General features: G+C 60.4%; 1 protein-coding gene across 2 annotated transcripts in view; it reads left to right on the top strand.

The window, feature by feature from the left end:
• Positions 1 to 14,032, top strand: part of LOC139240450 (structural maintenance of chromosomes protein 1A) — a 72,439-nt gene that overhangs the window by 34,660 nt on the left and 23,747 nt on the right. For both annotated transcript variants that reach the window (XM_070868976.1, XM_070868977.1), the window contains exons 14-18: positions 1,160 to 1,276; positions 4,798 to 4,904; positions 5,633 to 5,774; positions 7,583 to 7,728; positions 12,037 to 12,190. In XM_070868976.1, coding sequence (XP_070725077.1) covers positions 1,160 to 1,276; positions 4,798 to 4,904; positions 5,633 to 5,774; positions 7,583 to 7,728; positions 12,037 to 12,190 — 666 coding nt within the window. The remainder of the gene's footprint in view (positions 1 to 1,159; positions 1,277 to 4,797; positions 4,905 to 5,632; positions 5,775 to 7,582; positions 7,729 to 12,036; positions 12,191 to 14,032) is intronic.

Consider the following 14,032-nt stretch of genomic DNA (forward strand, 5'->3'; position numbering starts at 1 on the left):
CTCTCTCTCTCTGCCTGTCTCTCTCTCTCTGCCTGTCTCTCTCTCTCTGCCTGTCTCTCTCTCTCTGCCTGTCTCTCTCTCTCTGCCTGTCTCTCTCTCTCTGCCTGTCTCTCTCTCTCTGCCTGTCTCTCTCTCTCTGCCTGTCTCTCTCTCTCTGCCTGTCTCTCTCTCTCTGCCTGTCTCTCTCTCTCTGCCTGTCTCTCTCTCTCTGCCTGTCTCTCTCTCTCTGCCTGTCTCTCTCTCTCTGCCTGTCTCTCTCTCTCTGCCTGTCTCTCTCTCTCTGCCTGTCTCTCTCTCTCTGCCTGTCTCTCTCTCTCTGCCTGTCTCTCTCTCTCTGCCTGTCTCTCTCTCTCTGCCTGTCTCTCTCTCTCTGCCTGTCTCTCTCTCTCTGCCTGTCTCTCTCTCTCTCTGCCTGTCTCTCTCTCTCTCTGCCTGTCTCTCTCTCTCTCTGCCTGTCTCTCTCTCTCTCTGCCTGTCTCTCTCTCTCTCTGCCTGTCTCTCTCTCTCTCTGCCTGTCTCTCTCTCTCTCTGCCTGTCTCTCTCTCTCTCTGCCTGTCTCTCTCTCTCTCTGCCTGTCTCTCTCTCTCTCTGCCTGTCTCTCTCTCTCTCTGCCTGTCTCTCTCTCTCTGCCTGTCTCTCTCTCTCTCTGCCTGTCTCTCTCTCTCTCTCTGCCTGTCTCTCTCTCTCTCTGCCTGTCTCTCTCTCTCTCTCTGCCTGTCTCTCTCTCTCTCTCTGCCTGTCTCTCTCTCTCTCTCTGCCTGTCTCTCTCTCTCTCTCTGCCTGTCTCTCTCTCTCTCTGCCTGTCTCTCTCTCTCTCTGCCTGTCTCTCTCTCTCTCTCTGCCTGTCTCTCTCTCTCTGCCTGTCTCTCTCTCGCTGCCTGCCTGTCTCTCGCTGCCTGCCTGTCTCTCGCTGCCTGCCTCTCTCTCGCTGCCTGCCTGTCTCTCTCTCGCTGCCTGCCTCTCTCTCTCTCGCTGCCTGCCTCTCTCTCTCTCGCTGCCTGCCTCTCTCTCTCTCTCGCTGCCTGCCTCTCTCTCTCTCTCTCGCTCCGCCCCTCTCTCCCTCTCTCGCTCCGCCCCTCCCCCTCTCTCGCTCCGCCCCCCCCCCCCCCCCCCCCCAGCCCTCCCCCTCGGCTCTCACGGTTTTTCTCCTGTGCTGCAGGAAAAGTCCAAGCTGGAGAGCGAGCTCGCAAACTTTGCGCCGAAGATCAACGACATCAAGCGCACCGTCCATTCGCGGGACCGGGAGATGAAGGAGCTGAAGGAGAAGATGAACCAGGTACTTCCCCCATCCCTCCCCCTCCATCCTGCACGGACCCGCCCAATCGCATCGTCTATTCTTGGGCGGCCAATATTTGACTTGGCCTGGACCATCCGGCGATCCCCACCGTATCCCCCAAAACCCACTCCCCCCCCCCCCCCCCCCCCGGACCGTGTGCCGCTGCTCTGTCCACTGCCTGGCTCAGCGACTGTGTGCATTCAGACCACTTCGTCGCACCGCGGACTTGCACAGTGGCCTTAGCGAGGCCGCCTCAGTGAGCAGCTAAGAGTAAAGACCATTGCATTTATATAGCACCTTTCACGACCATCGGGCGTCTCAAAGCGCCTTACAGCTGTTGAAGTACTTTTGAAGTGTGGCCACTGTTGTGACGTGGGAAACGCCAATTTGTGCACAGCAAGCTCCCACACACAGCAATATGATAATGATCAGATAATCTGTTTTCTTCTCATGTTGGTTGAAGGATAAATATTGGTCAGGACACCGCTCTTCTTCGAAACAGTGGCCTCGGTTTAACGTCTCATCCGAAAGACGGCACCTCCGACAGTGCGGGGCTCCCTCAGTGCCGCCCCTCCGACAGTGCGGCGCTCCCTCAGTGCCGCCCCTCCGACAGTGCGGCGCTCCCTCAGTGCCGCCCCTCCGACAGCGCGGCGCTCCCTCAGTGCCGCCCCTCCGACAGCGCGGCGCTCCCTCAGTGCCGCCCCTCCGACAGCGCGGCGCTCCCTCAGTGCCGCCCCTCCGACAGTGCGGCGCTCCTTCAATCCCGCCCCTCCGACAGTGCGGCGCTCCCTCAGTGCCGCCCCTCCGACAGCGCGGCGCTCCCTCAGTGCCGCCCCTCCGACAGTGCGGCGCTCCCTCAGTGCCGCCCCTCCGACAGTGCGGCGCTCCCTCAGTACCGCCCCTCCGACAGCGCGGCGCTCCCTCAGTACCGCCCCTCCGACAGCGCGGCGCTCCCTCAGTACCGCCCCTCCGACAGTGCGGCGCTCCCTCAGTACCGCCCCTCCGACAGCACGCGCTCCCTCAGTACTGCCAGGCAATGGCCATCTCCAACAAGCAAGAATCAAACCACCACCCCTTGATATTCAACGACATTACCATCGCCAAATCCCCCCCCCCCCCCCCACCATCAACATCCTGGGGGTCACCATTGATCAGAAACTTAACTGGACCAACCACACAAATACTGGGGCTAACATCCTGGCCTCCCCGGGTCTGTACGGAACATGTACAGACCCAGCGAGGCCTTGCGAAAGCCGGTTTTCGAGCACAATGCGCACGGACCAAAAACCGGCTTATCCACTCTGTCAAGATTTCGCATCCCCGATATAAGGCCATCCGCACGGGAGAGATTGGGCTATTTGCCCAACTCATGGCCAGCAAATGTCCTTCAAACCTTTACGCCTGGTAAAAGCAGGCGCATAGCTTTTACCAGCGTAAGAGTTTTAAACCGTATAAAAATTAAATTTAGATACACCTTTTTAGAGTTTAAAACCCTGTCCGTTAAGGTAAGTCTATGAGGGACCCGATATTCCGGATCCCGAGCTACATCCTGAAGGGTGGAAGATGCCTGTGGGTGGATTTTTTTAACGCGGGGTGACCGTTGCACACCAGCCACCACACGGGGCTTGACGGAGCGAGGTCTTGGTCCAGGGGCAAGGGTCAACCAGGACGACTGGAGACCCGCTCTGCTGCACGGACCCAGTGCACGCACAACATATCGCACACAGTGTGTGGGCTGGGCCCCAGGCTGCCCCTAGGCCCCTAGTTTTGCCAGCCAGCTTCTCCCCAGCAGTGCTGGGAGATCTCCGGGGACAATCGCAAGGGGAAGTCGGTTCACCGTCCCTTTGTGTGTGACTGAGAGCGTGGAGCTGCCAAGGACTGGGACGATTTCGTTGGTTTGGTGTCGACCCTTGTGAGTTTTGGTCTGTTGCTTTTGTGCGGCCACCAGCTGTTCAAATTGTTGGATGTTCGCGAGAGATTGACTCGCTCCCGTGTCCAGTTCCGTGTCGAACGGGTATCCCGTCGAGTAGACCCTCATCGTCGTTGGAGGCGTCTTGTTGGAAGAACAGTGGACAGTCTCCTGGGCCCCAGACTCGCGCCTCTCCTGGGCCCCCAGGCCCGCGCCTCCCCTGGGCCCCCAGGCCCGCGCCTCCCCTGGGCCCCCAGGCCCGCGCCTCCCCTGGGCCCCAGACTCGCGCCTCTCCTGGGCCCCCAGGCTCGCGCCTCTCCTGGGCCCCAGACTCGCGCCTCCCCTGGGCCCCCAGGCCCGCGCCTCCCCTGGGCCCCCAGGCCCGCGCCTCCCCTGGGCCCCCAGGCCCGCGCCTCCCCTGGGCCCCCAGGCCCGCGCCTCCCCTGGGCCCCCAGGCCCGCGCCTCCCCTGGGCCCCCAGGCCCGCGCCTCCCCTGGGCCCCCAGGCCCGCGCCTCCCCTGGGGCCCCCAGGCCCGCGCCTCCCCTGGGGCCCCCAGGCCCGCGCCTCCCCTGGGGCCCCCAGGCCCGCGCCTCCCCTGGGGCCCCCAGGCCCGCGCCTCCCCTGGGGCCCCCAGGCCCGCGCCTCCCCTGGGGCCCCCAGGCCCGCGCCTCCCCTGGGGCCCCCAGGCCCGCGCCTCCCCTGGGGCCCCCAGGCCCGCGCCTCCCCTGGGGCCCCCAGGCCCGCGCCTCCCCTGGGGCCCCCAGGCCCGCGCCTCCCCTGGGGCCCCCAGGCCCGCGCCTCCCCTGGGGCCCCCAGGCCCGCGCCTCCCCTGGGGCCCCCAGGCCCGCGCCTCCCCTGGGGCCCCCAGGCCCGCGCCTCCCCTGGGGCCCCCAGGCCCGCGCCTCCCCTGGGGCCCCCAGGCCCGCGCCTCCCCTGGGGCCCCCAGGCCCGCGCCTCCCCTGGGGCCCCCAGGCCCGCGCCTCCCCTGGGGCCCCCAGGCCCGCGCCTCCCCTGGGGCCCCCAGGCCCGCGCCTCCCCTGGGGCCCCCAGGCCCGCGCCTCCCCTGGGGCCCCCAGGCCCGCGCCTCCCCTGGGGCCCCCAGGCCCGCGCCTCCCCTGGGGCCCCCAGGCCCGCGCCTCCCCTGGGGCCCCCAGGCCCGCGCCTCCCCTGGGGCCCCCAGGCCCGCGCCTCCCCTGGGGCCCCCGCTCACTTCCTTGCACAAACTCTTGCCGCTCCTTCGCCCCTCCTGCTGTGCCTGCCCAGCACTGCAAGCAGCGACCTGGCTTCGGAGCCTACTGATGGTCCTGCAGGCCGGAGTCATCAGAGCAAGCAGTGTGTCCCTGTACGCTGCGCATCGAATCTCAGCCTCCGACCGGAATCCGAGACGCCTCCGTGACCACCAGGTATACGCGCAGAGAAATTTTGGGTCGGAGGTGTTTGTCGGAAGGAATTTTATGCCCACTGTGGCCACAAGAGCAGCTGAGGCTGGGTATTCCGTGGCTCATGGCTGGTCTCCTGACTCCCGAAACACGCCATCGACACCCGTGTCCCCAGAATGAAAGAATAATTAACACTTGCCACTGAATCGACAGTGCTCCTGTGTCTCCCCAGGTGGAGGACGAGGTGTTTGTAGAATTCTGTCGCGAAATCGGGGTGAGGAACATCAGGGAGTTCGAAGAGGAAAAGGTGAAAAGACAGAATGAGATCGCAAAAAAAAGGTGTGTAGATTTGACGCGTTCTCCCCCTCGCTGTCTCGATCTCTCGGTCTCGCTCTCTCTCTCTTGCTCTCGGTCTCTGTCGCTCGCTCCCTCGGTCTGTCTCGCTCGCCCGCTCCCTCGGTCTCTCCCCCCTCCCTCTCGGTCTCTCCCCCCCCCTCGCCCTCCCTCTCGGTCTCTTCCCCCCTCGCCCTCCCTCTCGGTCTCTTCCCCCCTCGCCCTCCCTCTCGGTCTCTTCCCCCCTCGCCCTCCCTCTCGGTCTCTTCCCCCCTCGCCCTCCCTCTCGGTCTCTTCCCCCCTCGCCCTCCCTCTCGGTCTCTTCCCCCCTCGCCCTCCCTCTCGGTCTCTTCCCCCCTCGCCCTCCCTCTCGGTCTCTTCCCCCCTCGCCCTCCCTCTCGGTCTCTTCCCCCCTCGCCCTCCCTCTCGGTCTCTTCCCCCCTCGCCCTCCCTCTCGGTCTCTTCCCCCCTCGCCCTCCCTCTCGGTCTCTTCCCCCCTCGCCCTCCCTCTCGGTCTCTTTCCCCCCTCGCCCTCCCTCTCGGTCTCTTTCCCCCCTCGCCCTCCCTCTCGGTCTCTTTCCCCCCTCGCCCTCCCTCTCGGTCTCTTCCCCCCTCGCCCTCCCTCTCGGTCTCTTTCCCCCCCCGCCGTCCTCCCCCTCGCGTGCCCTCACCCACTCCCTCTCCCTCTCATTGAGTGAGTATGCCCTGCATTAACTGAGGCCTACTCCCTGCAGGTTGGAGTTTGAGAACCAGAAGACGCGGCTGGGAATCCAGCTTGACTACGAGCGGCAGCAGCTGAAGGAGGACCTGGAGAAGGTGCACATGTGGGAACAGACGGTGAAGAAGGACGAGAACGAGATCGAAAAGCTGAAGAAGGTACGGCCTCGTTCACTTAACATCGATGCCTGGCTGCTCCTGGGAGTGTTTGATGGGACAGTGTAGAGGGAGCTTTACTCTGTGTCTAACCCCCTGTATCTGCCCTGGGAGTGTTTGATGGGACAGTGTAGAGGGAGCTTTACTCTGTATCTAACCCCCTGTACCTGCCCTGGGAGTGTTTGATGGGACAGTGTCAAGGGAGCTTTACTCTGTATCTAATCCCCTGTACCTGCCCTGGGAGTGTTTGATGAGGACAGTGTAGAGGGAGCTTTACTCTGTATCTAATCCCCTGTACCTGCCCTGGGAGTGTTTGATGAGGACAGTGTAGAGGGAGCTTTACTCTGTGTCTAACCCCCTGTACCTGCCCTGGGAGTGTTTGATGAGGACAGTGTAGAGGGAGCTTTACTCTGTATCTAACCCCCTGTACCTGCCCTGGGAGTGTTTGATGGGACAGTGTAGAGGGAGCTTTACTCTGTATCTAACCCCCTGTACCTGCCCTGGGCGTGTTTGATGGGACAGTGTCAAGGGAGCTTTACTCTGTATCTAATCCCCTGTACCTGCCCTGGGAGTGTTTGATGGGGACAGTGTAGAGGGAGCTTTACTCTGTATCTAACCCCCTGTACCTGCCCTGGGAGTGTTTGATGGGGACAGTGTAGAGGGAGCTTTACTCTGTATCTAACCCCCTGTACCTGCCCTGGGAGTGTTTGATGGGGAAAGTGTAGAGGGAGCTTTACTCTGTATCTAACCCCGTGCTGTACCTGCCCTGGGAGTGTTTGATGGGGACAGTGTAGAGTGAGCTTTACTCTGTATCTAACCCCCTGTACCTGCCCTGGGAGTGTTTGATGGGACAGTGTCAAGGGAGCTTTACTCTGTATCTAACCCCGTGCTGTACCTGCCCTGGGAGTGTTTGATGGGGACAGTGTAGAGGGAGCTTTACTCTGTATCTAACCCCCTGTACCTGCCCTGGGAGTGTTTGATGGGACAATGTAGAAGGAGCTTTACTCTGTATCTAACCCCCTGTACCTGCCCTGGGAGTGTTTGATGGGACAATGTAGAGGGAGCTTTACTCTGTATCTAACCCCCTGTACCTGCCCTGGGAGTGTTTGATGGAACAGTGTCGAGGGAGCTTTACTCTGTATCTAACCCAATGTACCTGCCCTGGGAGAGTTTGATGGGACAGTGTAGAGGGAGCTTTACTCTGTATCTAACCCCCTGTACCTGCCCTGGGAGTGTTTGACGGGACAGTGTAGAGGAAGCTTTACTCTGTATCTAACCCCCTGTACCTGCCCTGGGAGTGTTTGATGGGACAGTGTAGAGGGAGCTTTACTCTGTATCTAACCCCCTGTACCTGCCCTGGGAGTGTTTGATGGGACAGTGTAGAGGGAGCTTTACTCTGTATCTAACCCTGTGCTGTACCTGCCCTGGGAGTGTTTGACGGGACAGTATAGAGGGAGCTCTACTCTGTATCTAACCCCATGCTGTATCTGCCCTGGGAGAGCAGCAGAGCGTTGAAAATAAATTAGCCAGTCCTTGTCACTCCTGTGCGACCGCTGCTGGGAACTGTGTGTCTCCGTGCGTGAATATTGAGCTTTCCCCCCCCATGGTCGAATAGTCGAGGCTCCTGCACACGTCTGGCTAGTGTTTGGAGTGGAATCCGTCCCCCGAGCGAGAGGACGATGGGGATTTTAATTGGCCGGGGCGGGTGTTGGGAATATCGGGCGGGCGCGGAGGGGGTGTCGGGGTGTGGGCGCTTGGAACCCTCCCGCGTCTCGGGCTCCGCCCTTTCAGCTGTCGCTCTCTGCCCGCAGGAGGAGCACCGCCACATGAAGGTCATCGACGAGACCATGGCCCAGCTGCAGGACCTGAAGAACCAGCACCTCGCCAAGAAGTCCGAGGTTAACGACAAGAACCACGAGATGGACGACATCCGCAAGAAGCTTGGCGGGGCCAACAAGTCAGTGGCTTAAAGTGGGGCACCCTCCCGGGGCAGGGGTTGGGGCTGGCACCAGGGCCATGGACCGTGCCCTTTTACTCTTGGGATGCAGGGACAGGAGGAGGCCGTTCAGCCCCTCGAGCCTGTTACATTAGGGACAGGAGGAGGCCGTTCAGCCCCTCGAGCCTGTTACATTAGGAACAGGAGGAGGCCGTTCAGCCCCTCGAGCCTGTTACATTAGGAACAGGAGGAGGCCGTTCAGCCCCTCGAGCCTGTTACATTAGGAACAGGAGGAGGCCGTTCAGCCCCTCGAGCCTGTTACATTAGGGACAGGAGGAGGCCTTTCAGCCCCTCGAGCCTGTTACATTAGGGACAGGAGGAGGCCTTTCAGCCCCTCGAGCCTGTTACATTAGGGACAGGAGGAGGCCGTTCAGCCCCTCGAGCCTGTTACATTAGGGACAGGAGGCCGTTCAGCCCCTTGAGCCTGTTACATTAGGAACAGGTGGAGGCCCATTCGGCCCCTCGAGCCTGTTACATTAGGAACAGGAGGAGGCCGTTCAGCCCCTCGAGCCTGTTATGTTAGGGACAGGAGGAGGCCGTTCAGCCCCTCGAGCCTGTTACATTAGGAACAGGAGGAGGCCGTTCAGCCCCTCGAGTCTGTTACATTAGGGACAGGAGGAGGCCCATTCAGCCCCTCGAGCCTGTTACATTAGGGACAGGAGGAGGCCATTCAGCCCCTCGAGCCTGTTACATTAGGGACAGGAGGAGGCCCATTCAGCCCCTCGAGCCTGTTCCGCCATTCGACGAGATCGCGTGTTCTCTGTACTTTAATTCCGCCCCCGGTCCGTCTCTAGCCCAGGCTGAGCGCATGCGTGTTCACAAAAAGTACAAGCGGAATATTGCCTTCTACGGGAAGCGGGCTGGGATGCGATGGGCTGGAAGGTATGTTGCAGAGATGTTAGAGTCTTGGAGTCGGTTCTGGGCACCGAACACCTCACGGCGGATATATCGGCCTCGGACCGGGGGAGCAGCGCAGATTGAGCAGAATGGTACCGGGGGGTGGGGGGAGGGTGCTGAAAGGGTTAAATCCAGAGGGTGGGCCGCACAGCCTGGGCCTGTGTTCCCTCGAGTGGAGAGGATTTACGGGCGATCTGATCGAGGGGCTTAAAGGATTCGACCGGGTGGACCGAGAGAGGAACTGTTCCCTCCGGTGGAGGGGGGAGCCCAGAACAAGGGGGCGTCACCTTAAAATCAGAGCCCAACCGTTCAGGGGTGATGTCAGGAAGCACTCCTTCACACACAGGGCCGTGGGAATCTTTAACTGCCCCCCCCCCCCCCCCCCCCCAAAAAAAAACCCCTCTTGTAACGTATTTGCTTCATGAGTTCTTTGCTTAAGAATTCATAGCAGCACATTGCTATTAAGACATACAGACAACTCTCACTGAGCCAGATCCCTCGGGGTTTGGGCGATGCCGGGTAAACAATTTCTCCGTTGGAGCGGATCGACATGATAAAGTTAAAACCCGATGCCTCCCCGGGCCGGAAGGACTCCCGAGCGCACCGGCCCGATGCCCCCCCCCACCCCGGCCGGAATTTTAAATCCCGTCGCAATGGCTTCCCGTTTGATCCGTTGCGCGGATAACCGACAGTTGCCTGTCGTTGGTTTCTGAACACGGGTCTAACGCTCACACGGCACATTACTCGCAACGAGCTCGCAATTGCCGACCTCATCGCGGATGACCGAGACCCAGCTAGTCGGGGTTTTGTTGGGCCTTGTCATCGAAACGGAGAAAATAGGTGCAGGAGCAGGCCATTCGGCCCTTCGAGCCTGCACCGCCATTCAATAAGATCATGGCTGATCATTCACCTCAGTACCCCTTTCCTGCTTTCTCTCCATACCCCTTGATCCCTTTAGCCGTAAGGGCCACATCTAACTCCCTCTTGAATATATCCAATGAACTGGCCTCAACAACTTTCTGTGGTAGAGAATTCCATAGGTTCACAATTCTCTGAGTGAAGAAGTTTCTCCTCATCTCGGTCCTAAATGGCTTACCCCTTATCCTTAGATTGTGTCCCCTGGTTCTGGACTTCCCCAACGTCGGGAACATTCTTCCTGCATCTAACCTGTCCAGTCCCGTCAGAATTTTATATGTTTCTATGAGATCCCCTCTCATTCTTCTAAACTCCAGTGAATACAAGCCCAGTCGATCCAGTCTCTCCTCATATGTCAGTCCTGCCATCCCGGGAATCAGTCTGGTGAACCTTCGCTGCACTCCCTCAATAGCAAAAACATCCTTTCTCAGATTAGGAGAGCAAAACTGAACACAATATTCCAGGTGAGGCCTCACCAAGGCCCTGTACAACTGCAGTAAGACCTCCCTGCTCCTATACTCAAATCCCCTCGCTACGAAGGCCAACATACCATTTGCCGCCTTCACCGCCTGCTGTACCTGCATGCCAACTTTCAATGACTGATGTACCATGACACCCAGGTCTCGTTGCACCTCCCCTTTTCCTAATCTGCCGCCATTCGGAAAATATTCCGCCTTCGTGTTTTTGCCACCAAAGTGGATAACCTCACATTTATCCACATTATACTGCATCTGCCATGCATTTGCCCACTCACCTAACCTGTCCAAGTCACCCTGCAGCCTCTTGGCGTCCTCCTCACAGCTCACACCACCCCCAGTTTAGTGTAATCTGCAAACTTGGAGATGTTACACTCAATTCCTTTGTCTAAATCATTAATGTATATTGTAAATAGCTGGGGTCCCAGCACTGAGCCCTGCAGCACCCCACTAGTCACTGCCTGCCATTCTGAAAAGGACCCGTTTATCCCGACTCTCTGCTTCCTGTCTGCCAACCAGTTCTCTATCCACGTCAGTACATTACCCCCAATACCATGTGCTTTAATTTTACACACCAATCTCTTGTGTGGGACCTTGAAAGTCCAAATACACCACATCCACTGGTTCTCCCTTGTCCACTCTACCAGTTACATCCTCAAAAACTTCTAGAAGATTTGTCAAGCATGATTTCCCTTTCATAAATCCATGCTGACTTGGACCAATCCCGTCACTGCTTTCCAAATGCGCTGCTATTTCATCTTTAATACTAGATTCCCACATTTTCCCCACTACTGATGTCAGGCTAACCGGTCTATAATTACCCGTTTTCTCTCTCCTTTCTTTAAAAAGTGGTGTTACATTAGCTACCCTCCAGTCAGTAGGAACTGATCCAGAGTCAATAGACTGTTGGAAAATGATCACCAATGCATCCACTATTTCTAGGGCTATTTCCTTTAGTACTCTGGGATGCAGACTATCAGGCCCCAGGGATTTATCGGCCTTCAATCCCATCAATTCCCTAACACAATTTCCCGCCTAATAAGGATTTCCTTCAGTTCCTCCTTCTCACTGGACCCTCGGTCCCCTAGTATTTCCAGAAGGTGGGTCATCATCGGCAGTCCCTCGGAATCGAGGAAGACTTGCTTCCACTCTTAAAACGAGTCCTTAGGTGGCTGAACAGTCCAATACGAGAACCACAGTCCCTGTCACAGGTGGGACAGACAGTGGTCGAGGGAAGGGGAGGGTGGGACTGGTTTGCCGCACGCTCCTTCCGCTGCCTGCGCTTGCTTTCTGCACACTCTCGGCGACGAGACTCGAGGTGCTCAGCGCCCTCCCGGATGCACTTCCTCCACTCAGGGCGGACTGGTCTTTGGGCCCAGGGACTCCCAGGTGTGGGTGGGGGATGTTGCACTTTATCAAGGAGGCTTTGAGGGTGGTCCCTTGTAACGTTAAGAGGCTCCCGGGCTATGGGAAATGGTGCACGTTGTCCAAGGCCCGCGCCGTGGATCTTGACGACTGGCGGGCTGGGGGGGGGGGGGGGGGCTGGTGGAGGACCTTTGTCTCACTGATGTTGAGCGTAAGGCCCTTGCTTTCGTCAGCCTCGGTAAATACGTCAACCACTGAGCCTTGTGGACATCACATGGCTGGCTCGACCAATCACAGCGCAAACTCATCAGCTGCATACCTCATTGCTGTCGGCGGGGGTGGGGATCAATTGGAAGATTTTTTTGTTGGGGAAGGGTATCGGGGGTGATGGAGCAATGTCGGGAGCGCATGGGCAAGAGCCTCTCTGCAACAGGGGGGCGTGGAGGGAATTCCAATGCCCAGCGCAGTGCCCCCTCCACCCCAAAAAAACTGGAAGATGTGCGCACGCAGCCTCTGCCAGTCGAATAGCCCGGGGCTGCGCTGTCCCCCAACGGGCCCGTCGGCGCAAAGCAAAGTCCGCCTCGTCACCGGCCCTCCGTTGTGTTCCGTTCCGCAGGGAGATGACCCACCTGCAGAAGGAGGTCACGGCCATCGAGACCAAACTGGAGCAGAAACGCAGCGATCGCCACAACCTGCTGCAGGGCTGCAAGATGCAGGACATCAAACTGCCCCTGCACCAGGGCAGCATGGACGACATCAGTCAGGAGGAGGTGAAGTGCTCGGGGCATTTGCCGGGGTTTTTATCAGCAGGCAGCGGTCGTTTCCTAAGCAGACAAAGTCGCTCTCCCTCTGACTTTCCCTTCCCCGCCTCTCTTTCCCCCCCCCCCCCCCCCCCCCCCCCAGCCACGACTCTGTGTTAGTCGTGGCTCAGTGATTCCACTCCCGGAACCAGCGCACAAAACCTAGGCCGACGCTCGCAGTGCAGTGCTGAGGGAGCGCCGTACTGCACTGAGGGAGTGCTGCGCTGTCGGAGGGGCGGTACTGAGGGAGCGTCGCACTGCGCTGTCGGAGGGGCGGTACTGAGGGAGCGTCGCACTGCACTGAGGGAGTGCTGCGCTGTCGGAGGGGCGGTACTGAGGGAGTGCCGCACTGTCGGAGGGGCGGTACTGAGGGAGTGCCGCACTGTCGGAGGGGCGGTACTGAGGGAGTGCCGCACTGTCGGAGGGGCGGTACTGAGGGAGTGCCGCACTGTCGGAGGGGCGGTACTGAGGGAGCGCCGTACTGCGCTGTCAGAGGGGCGGTACTGAGGGAGCGTCGCACTGCACTGAGGGAGTGCTGCGCTGTCGGAGGGGCGGTACTGAGGGAGTGCTGCGCTGTCGGAGGGGCGGTACTGAGGGAGTGCTGCGCTGTCGGAGGGGCGGTACTGAGGGAGTGCTGCACTGTCGGAGGGGCGGTACTGAGGGAGTGCCGCACTGTCGGAGGGGCGGTACTGAGGGAGCGCCGTACTGCGCTGTCAGAGGGGCGGTACTGAGAGAGTACCGTACTGTGCTGTCGGAGGGGCGGTGCTGAGGGAGCACCGTACTGAGGGAGCGCCGCACTGCGCTGTCGGAGGGGCGGTACTGAGGGAGCGTGCACTGTCGGAGGGGTGTACTGAGGGAGCGCCTCACCGTCGGAGGGGTGGTACTGAGGGAGCGCCGCACTGCGCTGTCGGAGGGGCGGTGCTGAGGGAGTGCCGCACTGTCGGAGGGGCAGTACTGAGGGAGCGCCGCACTGTCGGAGGGGCGGTACTGAGGGAGCACCGCACTGTCGGAGGGGCGGTACTGAGGGAGCGCCGCACTGTCGGAGGGACGGTACTGAGGGAGCCCCGCACTGTCGGAGGGACGGTACTGAGGGAGCCCCGCACTGTCGGAGGGACGGTACTGAGGGAGCCCCGCACTGTCGGAGGGACGGTACTGAGGGAGCGCCGCACTGTCGGAGGGACGGTACTGAGGGAGCGCCGCACTGTCGGAGGGGCGGTACTGAGGGAGCCCCGCACTGTCGGAGGGACGGTACTGAGGGAGCCCCGCACTGTCGGAGGGACGGTACTGAGGGAGCGCCGCACTGTCGGAGGGACGGTACTGAGGGAGCCCCGCACTGTCGGAGGGACGGTACTGAGGGAGCCCCGCACTGTCGGAGGGGCGGTACTGAGGGAGCGCCGCACTGTCGGAGGGACGGTACTGAGGGAGCCCCGCACTGTCGGAGGGACGGTACTGAGGGAGTGCCGCACTGTCGGAGGGGCGGTACTGAGGGAGCGCCGCACTGTCGGAGGGACGGTACTGAGGGAGCCCCGCACTGTCGGAGGGGCGGTACTGAGGGAGCGCCGCACTGTCGGAGGGACGGTACTGAGGGAGCCCCGCACTGTCGGAGGGACGGTACTGAGGGAGTGCCGCACTGTCGGAGGGGCGGTACTGAGGGAGCGCCGCACTGTCGGAGGGACGGTACTGAGGGAGCGCCGCACTGTCGGAGGTCACTCACCCCCCCCCCCCCCAGCCGCCGCCCTTTTTCTATTTCTTGCGGTATGTTCATTCACTGTTCGTCTCCCTTGTCTGTCCGCTCTCCCCAGGTCTGAATAT

This window comes from Pristiophorus japonicus, chromosome 32, assembly GCF_044704955.1.
Source record: "Pristiophorus japonicus isolate sPriJap1 chromosome 32, sPriJap1.hap1, whole genome shotgun sequence".
In the NCBI taxonomy this organism is placed as follows: domain Eukaryota; kingdom Metazoa; phylum Chordata; class Chondrichthyes; family Pristiophoridae; genus Pristiophorus; species Pristiophorus japonicus.